At 38.6% G+C, this 17,080-nt stretch overlaps 1 protein-coding gene across 9 annotated transcripts in view; it reads left to right on the top strand.

The window, feature by feature from the left end:
- The first annotated feature begins 355 nt into the window (after positions 1–355).
- WNK1 (WNK lysine deficient protein kinase 1) overlaps positions 356–17,080 on the top strand; it is a 139,953-nt gene continuing 123,228 nt past the window's right edge. For 4 of the 9 annotated variants that reach the window (XM_090273815.1, XM_090273813.1, XM_090273816.1 and 1 more), the window contains exon 1: positions 357–2,142. In XM_090273815.1, the coding sequence (XP_090129941.1) occupies positions 1,375–2,142 (768 nt within the window). In that variant the 5' untranslated portion in view covers positions 357–1,374. Of the gene's footprint in view, positions 2,143–17,080 lie in introns of all 9 variants that reach the window. The other 5 variants (XM_090273820.1, XM_090273819.1, XM_090273817.1 and 2 more) reach the window with 2 other exon arrangements.

Raw genomic sequence — 17,080 nt, 5'->3', positions numbered from 1 at the left:
TCTTCCATAATTAATCCCTAAATAATGATTTTCCCAGCTAGAGCTGATTTAAGGATGAGGTTTAGCGACTCACGGTGACGCTCCCATCAGCCTTTCAGAAAGGGCGGTTTCCAAAAGGAAACTACAACTTCCATGAGGCACCAAGTTAAAGCAGCCGCCAGGAATCATGGAAATCGTAGGCTCCTTCCTCCTGGGCCTCTTTCATGCCTTAAATAAGTAAACTACAAGTCCCAGGAGCCTCGGTACTAGCACGCCTGCGCGAGAGCCTTAAGAGTGAGGCTGGGATGGGGTGGGGGTGGGGGTGGGGCTGCCCCAGGCGGTGGGGGGCGGGGTCCGAGCGGGCTGTGTGGAGCCTTTAGACTCCCGGCGCCATTTAGCGCGGCGAGTTTCTCTGGCGGACGCGGCTCTTCTTTCTGGACCACTCTGCACCCCCGTCTTCGGTGACAGAAGGCGCCTGTTGGGGTGACTACTCTTTCCTTTCCCTATCCCCCTTCACCCAGTCCTCTCGGTCTTCTCTGCTTTCGGCCCAGAGAAGCAGCGGAGCTCGGGCCCCGCGGTGAGCGGCCCTCCCCTCCCCACCGTTCCCTCCCTCTGTCAGCCTCCGGCACCGGCCCGGGAGGAGACCGGGGTTTGCCAGGCCCGGGGCGGGCGGGGAGGCCTCGGGGAAGGGGGGGCCCGCTCCTCAGGCACCGAGGCTTAGAGACTTCGACCCTTCACATCCGGGCGATGGACGCCTTGTGAGACTGGTCCCCCTAGCTGGGGGCGCGTTTGGGAGGCGGCGACCGACTGACTGTCCGGGAGCCTCCGGGCCCGTCCCTCCCTCGCCTTCTCGGCCCCTCCCACTCTCTTTGGCCCCGGAGCTGCCACAGCTCGGGAGTCCGTGCTAGTCCCTGCCGTGTGTTGCGGCCGCCCTCCCGGCCTAGCCCGCCCAGCCCGCGCAGCGGCGGCGGCGGTGGCGGCGGGGCGCTGGAGCTGCCGCTGCATCCGCCGCATCCGCTTCCACTCGGTGCCGGCTCCTCGCCCTGCCCCTCATGACTGCAGCGCCTCTGCTGCTACAGCCCTCCCGGCCGCCGCTTGCCGCAGGATGGATGCGGGTCGCGAGGCGCTAACCCCGGTGGCTCAGCTACTCCATAGCCCGCCAACGAGCCCACCTTGTGTGCCGAAGCAGCCGTCGCAGCTGGGCCCTGTGTCCCGCCTCGCCTTCGGGGTGACTTTTCAGTGCTGAGTGAGGAGTCGTCCGGTTTGAGCCGAACCCGCCGGGAACAGGAGCAAGCGCAGCGGAACCTGCCGACCTTCGGCGCTCCTGGGGTCGGCCCCTTACCCTCTCATCATTCACAAACTCGAGCCGGCTCGCCTCGCTCCAACGGACCGACCATGTCCGGCGGCGCCGCGGACAAACCGAGCGGCACTCCGAGCTCCCTGTTCCTCTCGCCGCCGGCGCCTTCCCCCAAGAATGGCTCCAGCTCCGATTCCTCTGTGGGGGAGAAGCTGGGCACTGCGGGGACCGACGCCGGAACCGGCCGGACTGAGGAGTATCGGCGTCGCCGCCACACTATGGACAAGGACAGCCGTGGGGCCGCCGCGACCACCACCACCACCACCACCGAGCATCGCTTCTTCCGTCGCAGCGTCATCTGCGACTCCAACGCCACTGCGTTGGAATTGCCCGGCCTCCCACTCTCTCTCCCCCAGCCCAGCGTCGCTGCGGCGGGTCCTCAGAGTACTCCACCAGAGCCCCACCGCGAGGAGACCTTGACCGCTACCGCCGCTGCTCAGGTAGCTCAGCAGCCTCCCGCCGCGGTTGCTGCCCCTCCGGAACCCGCCGTCGCGGGCCCTGCGGCCACGACTGCCCCCAGCAGTATCAGCAGAGACCGCCAAGTTTCCCAGCCGGACCATGTGGGGAGCAAAGAGGAGCCTCCCTCGGCGAGGAGCGGCAGCGGTGGCGGCAGCGCCAAGGAATCGCAAGAGGAACGGAGCCAGCAACAGGACGATATTGAAGAGCTGGAGACCCAGGCTGTGGGAATGTCCAATGACGGCCGCTTTCTCAAGTTTGACATCGAAATAGGCAGAGGCTCCTTTAAGACCGTCTACAAAGGACTGGACACTGAAACCACGGTGGAAGTCGCCTGGTGTGAACTGCAGGTATAGCCCCGCCTACTTCTTTATTTTACGGTGGTTTGAATCCCAAATGTGGTTCGGTTAAGCCAGTTTATCGAGTTTACCCTTTACTTGTCATTCTTTAACTGTTCGCTCTGAGTATGAGGCCAGCTTTTGAAAGAGACTGAAACTAGATTTTGCCGCAGGTACCAGGAATTATTAATAGCGGGATTGGCTGCTAGGGAAATAGTCGGTACAAATGCATTGCCTGCTTGTTATTGTTACAGTGTATGGAAGGAAACTTGGAATTAGTGGGAAAGTTTTCGGGTTAGTCTTATTGACTTGTACGTTTCAGTCTCATCAGAGGCTCCGCAGAGATGAGCTGCTGGTGTGTTACATGCATATTTCCATCCCTGAGAACAGGCTGTTCTTTTTAAATAAGAGCTACCCTGTTCATGAATGACCTTCCTTTGGCTGTATCTTGGTGGTTGCAGAGGCGCTTAATAATAACTACTATAAAAAAGACTTTCTTCTCTGGCTAAATGCCTTGGGATTAGTAAGGTACACTAAGTATTTGATATTGTACCTCCTAATGATGCTTAAGCCTTATGGTAGCTGGCAGTGATCTGACTTTGTTAATTACAATAATATGTCTTCAGCCCGTTCACTATACAGTGAAAAGTACGAGTCCACACAAAACCGACTTTAAGTGCTTTGAGAATTGTGTTATTAATTGTTTTAATTTTGTTATAAAAGGTTTTTAAGACAAACTTTGCCAAGAGTCCGTAGGAGTCACAGTTCTTGTTTTTAGCCTCTCCCGGAGATGTTCATGATGTAAATAATGGTGTATCATTCTGGTTGACAAATATATTCTGAGTTTAAATAACTGGGTTTGGTCTACTTGTTGCTTGACCTGTAACAGCTTGATTTCCTCACCAGGAAGTGATCATAGGTTATTGAAAGAAACAGAGTTACACTGAATGAAAAAGTCAACAGTATTATACATGAAGAATGCCATTATCTATATTCTTCTTGCCAAGAAAATGGACCAAGCTGAAACAGGATATGAAAGTAACTGAATGATCTAGGAATTTTGTTTTACCCATGTTAATAATACTTATTCCTTTGAATGTCACTTTCCAAATGACCAAGGCTATATCAACTGTGAAGAGAAATTAACTCAACATGTGGAAAGAAGTAAACTTAAAAACTGACAAGTTCTTTAGAACATGATTTCTTAGATTTTACTGTTAATGATATAGAAATTATAAGGCATTGTGAAATAACTACTCAATTTTTTAGGAGTTTAGAGTTGGAAAGGTGCCAGATTTTTTTTTTTAACTTGTTAAACTATAATTTTATTTCTGTTGGTCAGTCTTACTCAAGAACTTAGGTCTGATTTCTTTTAGATTACAGGCAAAATTTTGTTTACAGGCATACACCTATTTCTTTTTTGTACTCAGGGTGCTTATTGCTACTGATCCCAGATTTTATTCTTCTGTTAGAGTTTCATATTTGAATAGGTGCTTTTTAACAATTTTTTTCCCATTAATTGGTTAGGTAACCCTCTTAAGATTGGACCCAAGTAAATGTTGAGCACTTTGTGGATTAATTTTGGTAGTTTCCATTATTTAACTTTGAAGACTTCTATGTATTTGTTTTTCTTTATCATCTAGGATTTTCTGATAGTTTATTATCTTGGAAAATGCTACAGTGGAAAAAACTCAGCTTGTGTAATGTCACAATAAGAATGCTGTCTTAAGAATCTCAGTTTTTCATGAGACTTTTTGGATTTTTGCTCTCTGTCTAGGCATGGACATGGTCAGACTAACGAATATCAGGATTTGGCTGCAGAACCTCTAGCTCATTGAATGGTACCCTGGTTTAGAAACTTCCAAATACCATTTAACTCAACTTCTATAATTTTTCTTTTTCTTTTTTTTAATGTATTTATTCTGGCCCCAGGATCCTTTATAGTGGTAGGTGGGCAGTGTTTTGGGTTTTTCGACCAGGACATCTGCCTAATAAACTATTCAGTAGGTTAGTGTTTGAGGGCTTTTTTTTTGAAGCGGGGGAGGTTGGTTCGCAGGAGGAATCCAAATTAAAGAACAAGCCAGGGGATTACTAAAGTATTGGGAAGAGAGGAAAGCTCTTTTCACTAGATCTAGACTTCTAATGTACATATTTTTCTGCAGGAAGACAGGAGAAATACTGTGTTCATTTGTTGAGTTAAAAATTTTAGTGTATTAAAACCAGAAGAAATCTTAAGTTATTCTGCCCACTTATTTAATAAATAAAGAACCTGAAGTCATAGAGCAGGTAAATGACTTGCTTAGGTTGGTAAACAACACAAATTAAATTGGTTAGGACCTAATAATTTGGAAAATGTTATAATATTTTGTAATTAGTACATGGCTGATTAGTAAATGTCAACTGAAGCAATTCTGTTTTGGTGTGGAAGTTGTCAGATTTTTGACTTCTGATGTGGTTATTGATTTTATCACTTCAGCTGGAGAAATAGGCTCTTTGGGTTGGAGAATGGGTAAGTATGGAATAAAACTTGTTTCTATCAAGCTTAGAGTCACAGTATGCATAGCTATTTACTAAAACAAGTATCAATTTTTTAAGTAATACAAAGGTAATACTTTGGATACCACAGGATCATAAGTGATAACTGAGACCTTTTAATATGCAAATTTCTTTACCTGGTTTTATTAGGTAAATGATGTGCCTTGGTAAGAAAATGTTAGGCTGGACTTCGCAGAGTTTACATTGCTATTCTAGGAAGGGATCTTATTTTTAAGAAACAGCATGATTGATTGGCTTTAAGAAAACTAAGATATAGATAGATTTAAGATTGATTTACTTACTTTAAGCACTTTTCTCCCCACGTTGCTTCTAAAAACAAAGTACACCTGATATGTACACTTTATGTATTGATGAGATTGTCTCCAAATCCACCTGACAGGAGAGGTCAAATCATAAATTTTGTTGAAGCTTCAATATACTTAGTGCTTGCTTTTCTCTGGCTTTTAGTAAGTTAAGGCTCATGTCCAATGTAAGCATATGATATTAATGTTTCATAAAAAGTTTAGCTGTGCTTCAGAAGTGGGATGTGGTTCTGCGACTAAGAAACCATAACATTTCTTTGCTGTAGTTCTTAAAATAACTGATAGAACTAAAGCTTTCCATTTGTATGTTGAGGATTGTTTTTATGTTTACTTTTAAAATTTGTGCCCTATTCCTTGTTTTTTTTTTTTTTTTAGGAGAGAATTTGCAGTCCCGAGTACTAGATTTCAGGGAACAGTTTTTGGAGTTTTTATTTGTTGGTTGGTTTGTTTCTAATTCTGAGTCCCTTGTTGAGTATGGGCAAATTGAGATAACTCAAGGGTGGCTGCTATGTATATCAAAGAATGATTGGTGACTTTTTTGAAGTAATCTCTTGTCACTTCTAAACAGGGTGCAGTAGAAGTAAGGACAGAATGATTTTGGTTAGGTAAGATTTAATTTAAAATATATGTAGATTTATTGCTGCAAGAAGTAACTTCTGTGGTATAGGAATTGAGAATTACATTTAGCTTGATTTTTAATGATGTGTAGTTAGTTCTTGCTTAGTTTTAGGGGTTTATATATATTGGGAATCTATTGTTGCCTGGTGACTGAGTTTGTTTCTTGACATTCAGATTTTAGTGCAAGACTGTGGTGATTTGAAAATCATTCTAGTTAAACCCTAGGGAAACATTCAACTAAAACTGGGCCCTCATTTTCAGAAATCATCCTATATCTGTTACTGGGGTTTTCTGGTAGTTTTTAAGTTTTTTAGATAAAGCTGTAAGAGCAGCTGGAGTGGTTATGCTCAAATAACAATTTCTGAGAATGTTAATAATAATTAGTTATTAAGTTTTACTGTACTAGTTTTTTTGTATTTATTTTTAGCATCTTGCATTTTGTTTGTGCCCCCTCCCCCTTTCTTTAACATAGGACCAATCTAGTCTTCAGGAATGGGTAGGACTTAGCACAACCTGAATTTAGATTTGAATTTTGAATTTAGATTAGGGCACTATTTTTCTGCAGTAAAACATAGTAATTAAGAATTCAACTGCCTGGTTCAGCTAATATTTGTGTCACCATGGGCAACATCTGTGCTAGTTTTTTGATCTGTAAATATGATGTAATAAGTATCTGTTTTATAGATTTGTGATGGTTAAATGAATTTATATATATGCATATGTGTATATATATCAATCATTTAAGACAGGGCCTGGGACATAAATATGAACTATGATGATACAGCATTTCTTTTAGGCTGTCTTTTTGAGGTATCTATGAAAATTCTGTTTGATTTGTTTACATTCATGCTTGAAAAATCATGTAGTGAAACTCTTGTTGCTACCGTCTTACAGGAGGAGGTTTGGAGTTGAACATGGTGTCATCATTGCCTTCAAATTCCTTTACCTGTTTTCTGCCTTTCTAATTTCACAACCTGCCACTTTCCCAAATGTCAGTCTTTCTGAATTACTAGTTTCCAGAATTTGATAAAATCTTTTTCCTTTTGAGGTCATTCTTATAATATTCTTCAAGTTGATTTGAAATCATTTACATTTTTTTGTCTACTGCACTAATTTTTGAGCTCTCTGAAGATATATGTAGGTACTCAATATACTTTATTTTTTAAAATTTTATTGATATTTAGAGGAAGAGAGAGAAACATCGATTTGTTATTGCACTTATTTATGCATTCATTGGTTGCTTCTTGTATGTGCCCTGACTGGAGAACGAACCCATAACCTTGGCGTATTGGGGATACTGCTCTAACTAACTGAGGTATCTGGCCAGGGCTCAGTATACTTTAATAAGTAATTGTAGAACTCAGGGTTGTTTCATCCACATTCCTTGCCTTTCTTTGGTCCACAGCAGATTCTCTTAATTTTGTATTGGGACAGTTCAGTATGGTATAATCGTACTTTATAATGGAAAAGAGCTCCAAGGTAGAACACGTGGGTTCGAGGTTACCCAATTACCTAACCCTGAGTAAGGACTTAATCTGTAATGCTGACTTATTAGTAATATGTCTTACTGACTTAACAGGGTTGTTGAGGATCAACTGAAATACTATATGGAGGTGACTTGAAAACTATGGTGTTATATACAATATAAGGAAAGGATGATTGGTGCTTTAAGAAAATCCATTTTGAAGGCCATAAGTTGTCACATGTTACAAATTGATTGAATATTTAAGATGTCGTAATTAAAGGTGAGTGTTAGAAGCTTTTTTCTTTGTCTGCTTAGGAATTTTATCACATCTTAAGATAATAGGGAGATAGCTTTTCAGACAGAAGAGAAATTACCAGAAGCTCTTTTTTAAGAGTGTTTTATTGGTATAAGGACTGTGCCTTTGACAGGTGGCAAACAATTTTGTAGGTTGTTTTAAAAAAGATTGGTTATTGGTATAATCTACATAATAGGAAAACTCAGTAATTTGCTTGGTTTTTGGTTGCTGTAATTGATCATATAACATCTCCACCTTAATTTATATTTAGATTTTTCAGATGGAGTTTCATATAGAATTTACTTTTTGACGTCCTGATTGGAATCTTGGCATTACAAGATTAATGTATTACAGTAAATGTGCTATGCTAAATGAGTGTACTTAATGATTTAGGAAAGAATCCTCAGATAAGAAGATGTTTTCATCACAAGCAAATATTTTTCCCAGGAATTTAAGAATTCTTTTTTTTTAACAGGCTTAATTGACTTTATTTTTCTTTTGTGAAATTATGTGGTGGCTACAGCTGGAGCCTGAGTCCTCTGCACATAAATTCTAGTCTGGGTCTTTACAATGAGTGAATTCCTGATGGGGAGACTTAGTGAACATGGTCTCTTTCCAAAGGTCAGGGGTGAAATAACTGTAGGTCTTGGAGACACCTTCAAAGCCATTGCCCCTGGGGGCAGGGATGAGGCGTACCAGCACAGAGTCACAGAGGTTGGTCTTCTTGCAGTGGATGGTGTGGGGCTTGTAGATCTTGTTTCCCCAGTAGCCTCACTCACAAGGACAATTGAGAGTTTGGCCAAGATGATGGTCTCTGTGATGGCAGTGGCTATCTCCTTGGAGCACTTAAAACCCAGACTACAGTCCATTGTAATCCCCAATGGTGATAAATGCCTTGAATCATGTCCTCTGGCTAGCGCAGGTCTGCTTTTTGCATGGCCGTCTTTAAAACCTTGTCTTTGAGGGATGCCTCCAGCAAAAGTCAGTTATCTCAGATTCCTTGGTGGGTGGGGAGAAGATACTATCACCACCAGGGACATGATCTTCATGTCCTCCTTGGGGCAGCCCAGCTTGGTGAAGGGGATTCACTTGTTCTCTGTTTTGCCTCCAGGAGCTCTGGCCTCCAGGCCCCCACCGAGACCTTGGCCCAGATGCTGCCACCAAATCCTCTGTGGAAGCAGCTGGGGCTTCCCATTCCAGGGCCTTGGGGCCTCTGGGGTGTTTCCTCAGAGAAGAAGCTTAAGAATTTTTAAGAAATTTCTGAATAATTTAAGAACAAGTGTTTGGAAATCTAATTGGTATATCATCATATCCAGGTCAGTTAAGAAAAACTGCACTGACTATTTCTGTAGATGTCTTTCATGCAGCCAAGGTTCAGCTTCTCAGAGACAGATGATTTTTTTGGGGGGGGAGGGGGTGGTCAGTATGTACGTGGTAGATGGTCTTCTGTTAATCAAACATACACATGCGCACACCAAACAGAGATGAAGTTGGTTAGTGAATCAAGTCATTGTTAATGTGCACATTTTCTCTATTAGTATATAGGGGTAAATAGGTTGCTTAGGATAATGACAAGATTATCTTCATGGCTAATGATTTTTGAGCTTAACCTGATATATTCATCTCTATGTAGATACTCTCATTACTTGGACTGATAGGTCATTGCAGATTAAGGTAAATTTGGGAAGTACAGCAGATCATCTTTTTTACAGGCTGAGTAGTTCTGAGGCATTATCATCATTTTTACATGATCTTTGAACTCTCCACACATCTCTCCCACACAAATACTCAGCTATATAGGTAGTGGGAAGTAGCTGAAGACTTGTAAGCAAAGAAGTAAATTGGCCCTGGCTGGTGTGGCTCAGTGGACTGAGTGCCTGCCTGGCTGATTCCCAGTTGAGGCACATGCATTGGTTGCTGGCCAAATCCCCAGTTGGGGGCATGCGAGAAGCAACTACACATTAATGTTTCTCTCCTACCCTTTCTCTCTCCCTTCTCTTCTCTCTAAAAACAAAATCTTTAAATAAATAAATAAATAGGTTAATTTGCATAGTAGTAATTGTGGAGAATGGATTTAAAGAGTACAATGAATGCATAGAGTTTAGTTAGTGTATGATTATGAGATTTCTAGGGCCTGAACAAGGGCATTAATATAGGAGTGGCATCTTTCAATGTTTATGAGATACAATATTCAGGGTTTAGTGATTAATTTAATTTGGAGGAAAAATGAATAATGGGTAGAAGGGTGGGGCTAGATGATGGTGCTATCAGTTGGGAGAGGGAATAAGAAAAAATAGAGGTTTTGTTTTTTCAAGATACAGAGTTTGAGGTACTTGTGAAACCTTCAGGAAGTTCAGTTGTCAGTTGGTTATATTACTGAACATTAAAGAATAGGTTTGAGTAGAGAAAGGTAGAGACTTATGGTTCCCAAATGTCTATATTAGTCATAGCTGAAATAATGAAAGTAAGTGAAATCATCTAAAAAGAGGAGATATGTGTGTGTGTGTGTGTGTGTGTGTGTATATAAAGAGAAAGAAATAGAAGAGAGTGGGGGAATAATGGTCCTAGGGCAAAAATAGGAATAAGGAATGGATAGACAAAGGAAAAAAGAGCCCAGGGGTCAGACTAAGTAGAACACTAGTAAGAATGGCAATATTAAGGGAATAAAATGTCAAGAAAAGAATATAGCAGAGAAGTACAATTTGCATGATAATAATTGTTGAGAATGAATTTTTGAAGGAATACAAAAGAAGTGTAGAGATTAGGTTATTGGAATTGTATATTACTTTTGCCTATTAAATCATTATCAACAGAATTTAGGATTACCTAACAGAAGGGGAAGATTGCGTAAGAAAGAAGCACCTAAGTAGATGTAAGTCACTGGTAACAGCCTAGATTTCTGAACTAGGTTGAGTAAGGGAACAGTACATAAATAGATACAATTAACTGGTAGTATCTTAAATTTGTGCACTGTTCACTAGCCTCTTGTGGCTTTTTAAATTTAAATTAAAATGAAATTTATTTTTGAAACACAATTTAAAAACTCAGTCCTTTAGTTGCACTAGTCACATTTCAAGTGTTCAAAAGCCACATGTGGCTACCACATTAGATGGAACAGATACAGAACATTTCCATCCTTGTAGTTCTGTTGTCATCAGTATTAGATCTTGACATGAGTTGTGTGTGTTTTTAAATAGCTTTATTTATTGAGATATAATTCACATACCATAAAGAACATACAGTGTAGTACTTTTATAACTCAAGTTACACATTTAAAACATGTATCATGTATTAGTAATAAAAAAATAGCCTTTCCATTTTTGGAAAAGATGTACAGAGAATGTTATCACAAACACATATAAATGCAGAATTGACAAAGATTAACATTATGTCACATCTCCAAATATTTGGTGATCTTACGGTTTCAAAGAATGGGAAAATTGCAGTAGATTTAAGGAATAGCTGAGGACGATTAAGAAGTAGGGACAGCAGGCGTAGGTAATTTCTTTAGATAAGTTTGAATGAACATAGAGCAAGAAAGATTAAATTAGAAGACGTGATCAAGGATAAGGTGGATTGGTGATAAAGGAAAGATCTTTAAAAGTTGAAGCATTGAAATGTAGTGTTTGGTTATCTTATCCTTTGTGGGTAAATTCAATCCAAAGAAGGTTTCACACTTCATACCATTTATCAACTAGTTTATAGAATACTCACTTAAGCATTGGGTGCAGTGTGCTGATTTTTAAAGTTTGCTTCTCTCCTATAATCTCTGGTATTTATGCTACATTTGCATATTGGTATGGGGATGCATACTTTACAAGTGGAGCACCTCTCTGAAATGACCATCATTTTTCACTTGAGAAAACTACCAGATCTCTTGTAATTCCATTACAAGAAAGGTTCAGAATATCATACTTTATTTCTAGAGTATGGTTCAAATGGACTTTTGTACAACAAAAAGCCTAAACACTGCATATATTTTCTTCAAGCCCTGTCTTTTTGCAGTGTTCCTATTGCTAATTAACTTGGAAAGCTATTAATAATGACTAACACTTACCTAATAAGACCCCTTTATTTGTGATAGGCACAATTCTTTGACCACAGCATGTTTGTAAATATTAAAACAGTGCAAGGCAATTATTTTGTCAATTTTATATTTAAGGAAACTAACTCAGGCCTAAAAACTTGTTTAAGATCACAAGGCCTATCTAAGTCCTTTTTCTTTCCGTTGCAGAAGATTTTATTAAACCAGGAAGAAGAGTTTGAATTCTAGAGGAATTCTAAATCCTTTTGCTCTCTCTAATTATAATTTGTCACTGAGCATATTATGCCTTTTATACTTGCACTTCATGAAATATGAGGGCATATCTTTACCTAAATGGCATTTTAGCCAGTGTACATACGTAGATTCTGTAAGAAGTAAGACAGCAAGTTTGTTTTATTAACTTCTTGGTGTGTGCAGAGTTTTTAGATGCTATTTATATTGGTTATTGTAGAGAATGTTCTGTTTAGACTTAAGTATTTAAGGAGAAGGAATAATATTTCTAGTGGTCTATGGGTATCAAATTTCCATCTAATAGAGACAAATTGAATGACTGTAGTGTTAGTAGGATTTTTGTCAGTGGACCTTAGATGACATCTAATATATAAAGATGATTGTTCATTTTCAAGTTTTACAATGCAAATTAATTGGATCTCTAAATTCCTAAAATTTCTAGGAACCAATGCTACTTTTTTACTCACCTGGAAAGCAGAATTAAGGATATTGGAGTACCAGTGAACAGATTGACATGTTAATTGTTATTGTATAATTTCCACAGGATATAATTTTAATTACTTTGGAGATGGAGGTTATAGTTTGTTAGCTTAATTTTGTTTTGTTTTGTTTTTTAAATGTTCATTGATTTTAGAGAGAAAGGGAGGGGGAGAGAGAGACAGAGACAGAAACATCAGTTGGTTACCTCTCATAGGTGCCCTGACCGGGGATGGGACACACAACCTAGGTATGTTCCCTGACTGGGAATCAAACACCCAACATTTTGGTGTACTGGGTGATGCTCCAACTGATCCACACAAATGAGGGCTGTTAGCTTAGTTTTTGATACTGACAGTATAAACTGACTTTTCCCCCTTGATTTTAAAAAATACTGTTACTTCTTTTTCCTTCTTTTTACTATTTACTTTGACATATACTATGTATGCTATTGAGAAGGATTTGGCTTTTTTTTAATGAGATCCAAATAGAAATCTTAAATTTCATAATTATGTCTTGAAATCCTGTGGAATGTTAAATAAGACGTTAGCAGTAAGATTTCCAGATAAATGAGTTTTCTTCTGGAAGTACCAAGACTTTGTATTAACAATCTTGTAGAACTCCTAAAGTGTATCTGTTGATATTATTTGTCTCTGTACGGAACAGCAGTCTAATAATAAGCGTATCATCTCATAGGCCTGGATTCCTGGATGGTCTTCAGACTAAAATGGTTCTTTGAAGTCAGACAGTTCTATACCGTATTATACAAGGGGTAATCTAAGGGGCACACCAAGAGCTCACCCTAAAATATAGGAAGTTTTTCAAAATATTCCTTTTGTGATCAGATAGCTTCAGTTTAGGGACTGGTCACGAGGGTTGGAACTTTAGTCATACTCCCATCCCTGCCTCCAGAGAGGGAAATAGGAGCTAGAGATTGAGTCAGTCACTAATGGCTAATGATTTAATCAGACATACCTTGCTAATGAAATCTCCATAAAAAAACCTAAGCAAAAGAGCTCAAAGAGCTTCTAGGTTGGTGAACACAGCCAAGTGCTGGGAGGGTGATGCACTTGAGAGGGCATGGCAGTTCAGGGTCTGCTTCCATACTTTGCCCTGTGCATCTCTTCATTCTGCTGTTTCTGAGTTCTGTGAACCACTCTACAATTATCAAACCTGAGATTGGGGTGGTGAGGGTGGGGATCATGGGAACCCTTGATTTATAGCCTGTCAGAAGTATAGGTGGCAGCTCTAGTGGGATATAATGAAATTGGGGCAATCTTGTGGGATTGAGCCTCAAACTGTGGGTTTTGTGCTTACTCCAGGTTGTTAGTGTTGGAAATGAATTATATAGGACACGCAGTCGGTGTCCAGAGAATCGAAAACTGGACATGCATTTGTTGTCACAAGTGTTGAGAGTAAAATCTGTTCAGAGTAGCCAATGTCTTAGTTCCTCTTAATTTACTGTCCTTTTACATTCTTTCTGCTGCTGTTTGGGGAATAAGGCTTTTTAAATTTTGGGGAAAAGAAGTAGGTAATATCAACTGCCCTGACTTTATCATTGTAGGAAAAGATTGAAGTAATACAGGAGATTTTTCTTCCTTTCACCCACATTTGAAATCATTCCTAATAAGTACAGGAAACTTCTATTAGTCTTAGTATAAAATTCAGTGTTTGTTTTCTACATTTTTCTGATAAAAATGGAGCATTCAAATTGAGATATGCTATGTGTAAAATACATACTGGGTTTTAAAGACAGTATAAAAACAGTTAAAATATTAAAATAAAAAATTGGTTGCATGTTGAAAAGACAATGTTTGGATATATTGGGTAAATATATCACTAATTTTTTTTTTTTTTTTTTTTTTTTTTACTTTTAAAAATGCGGCTACTTAAAATTTTTAAATTGCATGTATAGATCACATTCTATTTCTGTTGACCACCTCCGACCTAGACTATTTTGTTAAAATAATGCTGTAAAAGAACTGATGCTGCAGTAAATTAAATTTACTACTTTAAAAAATATCTTAGCAACTTCCTTTTTGTGGTTTCTTTCATTAGCACTCTTTACAACCATAATTGTTTTGCTATTACTGAACACGAAATTTTGTGTTCTTCTGAAGTTTTTTCCTTTTTGGTTTTTGGTGATTTTAATACCTGATTATTATGAAAATTGGCATTTAGTCCTTTAAATTTTTACCTTGTGTTTTGTTATTTACTAGCATGTCTGTATCAGAAATAATATTTCTTGTGGTCCTTTCGTTTCAGTACTTTAGTTGTTGCCAAGAGAATGTCTTGAGATATTTTGTAAATATTTTTGACTCTTTTATATTTGAGATAAATTAAACATGTTTGAATGTATATTGAATGTGTCAACTTGCTGCTTTATTTATATTCTTTACAAATTTCTGGCCATTGTGGTTCCTTAAACTTGTTAACCAATTTAGGGCCCATATTTATCTTTCAATGTTACTGACAAATAAGTTAAATTTATTTTTGGTATCTTTTGCTTGTAAAAAGATACTCTTTATAGTTCAACTGTTTATTTTCATTCAGCTTTTCCTAAATAGTTAATTTCGAACTCACTGTTCCTGTACAATTAATAAGGGTGAAAATATTAGTGAGAATACAGCTAACTATATTTAATAATGTTGTAAAATATTTGAGATGCCATGATAATGCTTTTCAAATCCTAAATGTCCATAGGAGCCTACTTTCCTTTTGTAGAATGGACTTTTGATAGTCATTGTTTAGAGCTACTTGCTAATTTGATTTTGACTCATTTCCCTGAGTTATAAATTCATTTATTTCCACCTTAGTGGAAACATTTTTAAGAAAATTTTAAAATAAAAATTAGAAAATTAGAGGGAAAAAAGGAAATAAAAATAAGCTACACTCAATCCCTTCATCCAGAGATAAGGGATTGTAATAGTTAATTTCTGCACATTTGATTTTTGGTTTTTTATACTATATGGTGTTACAGTTTGCCTGTTTTATTGCATAGAAAAGTGTTTCCCATTGGAAAATTTAAAGTTTTAAAATGAAAAAAACAACAAATACTCTTTGTATATTGTAATCACAATTGTTATTTGTATTTACTATAATTTTGAAATTTTAGTTACAATAGTTATATGTTGTTTTTATAGTTACAAATTGTTTTCAGTACTTTGCATTACTGCACATGTAGTGTGACATCATCAGTTTCTGAACTAACACTTTGATCTTAAGTTTGTATGTACAACCCTTGCATTCCTGCTTGAGCATGTATTTTTTTTTTTTTTAATTCTCCGTAAGAGAAAATTAATTAGATTGTTTGGCTCGCAAATGCCAACATTAGTTACAGCTAAGTCCTGGAAATTGATTATTGATGTGTTTGATCACTGTGAACAGAAGCTTAATGAGTGATACATTGCAAAGCTTGTTATTTCTTTCACTTTCAGTCTTAGTTTAGAGAGTTACATAGAAAGTTCATTCACTGCCTCATGTATTTGGGTACAACCAGGATATGTTAGATCAATACTTACTTTGCTTTTAGAACATGTTACTGCGATTGGAAAGTTTGTAAAAAAACAAGTTTTAGGAGTTCTAATATCAGTACGTTGAAAGTTCTTTGAGGAAGTTTAGTTTTGTATTTTGACTAAACTACAGGGAGACAAAGCCTTAGTGTGCTTTTTCCACTTCCTATCCACGCAAGATAACTTAAACCTGCTTCCTTTATTTAATTTTTTAGTTAAGTCTACTCTAGAGCATACCAAAGATCTTTTGAAAATGTAGGGAATTCTTAATGCATTTAAAGGGAAGTACCTCCTAATATCCCCCCGCCTCCCCATTATAGAGGTAGTATATACTCAAGTGACAATAGACGGGGAAAAATAGAAACCAAAATAACCCACTAAAGTTCCATGACTAAAAGACAAGGCTGATGTGTCATTTTTGAATATTTTTCTTACATTTCTCCCTTTTCCTCAAAATTGGTTTTATATTTATTCCACAGATATTTATTAAACTCCTGTGTGCCAGGTACTGTATAAGTTGGAAAATAGAGGGAAAAGCCTTGCCTTCACGGAATGTAGGTTCTGCTAGGATTATAGGTTTATGTGTATGTATAATCTTATATGATGATAATTTTATAATTTATTATACAAATTAGTATAGATTTTTATCAGCTGTATGATAGTTCCTTATGCAAAAATGCCATAATTTATCACCAGTGTTGTCAAGTATTGTTATTTTTTCTATTATATCAGTAGGCATAAGTCATTCTGTATGGTTCTAACTATGAAATATTATATTCCTGTTTTACTAAAATTTAATCTGTGTTTGCCCTCCCCTAATTAAGGTGGTCATTATTTGCCTGCACAAATCCTTGGATAGCTTTTTACAATCCCGAATGTTATCAGGAAAGGGCTTTCCAGCCTTCCACCTCTCCTGTATGTCATTGATATGCTCATTTATATAAGCCTGGAAAGTTCTCTAGAAGGCCAAATTACAGAGCATCTTTTGCAGAATTTTCTTGAAGTTCTCACCATCATTGTCTCCATCATCCCTCCCCCCACACCCAGCACCCCGCAACTCCCAGTGGTGGTGAGAGTATTGATCTTGGTCTGGGCAGATCCTCTCATCCTCTTCCTATCCCCCAGTTTTTGTTCTCTTAAAACTTTCTTTCATTCCTTCTACCCCTTCCCCCTTCGGTACAGTCCAGCGAACTCTTCTCTTTAGGGACCTCAAAGGCTTGGAAAGGGGGAAAGGAATTTATCTATATTGCCTTGTGAACAAAACACAGATTACTACCTCAGATTTCACTGTTCAGAATTTTTTTTTTAGGATTAAATTTCAGAAACGGATTTATTGATTCTAAGAGTATGCACATTTAAATACTTTTTACATAGTGTGACAGTGTTTTCCAAAAGAGAGATGCCAATGTATATTTTCAGTGACCCAAGTGAGAGTTCTTATTTCACTGC

This window comes from Furipterus horrens, unplaced genomic scaffold (assembly GCF_987537825.1).
Source record: "Furipterus horrens unplaced genomic scaffold, mFurHor1.1.pri manual_scaffold_4, whole genome shotgun sequence".
NCBI classification, from domain to species: Eukaryota; Metazoa; Chordata; class Mammalia; order Chiroptera; family Furipteridae; genus Furipterus; species Furipterus horrens.
This window is presented reverse-complemented; position numbering and strand designations above follow the sequence as displayed.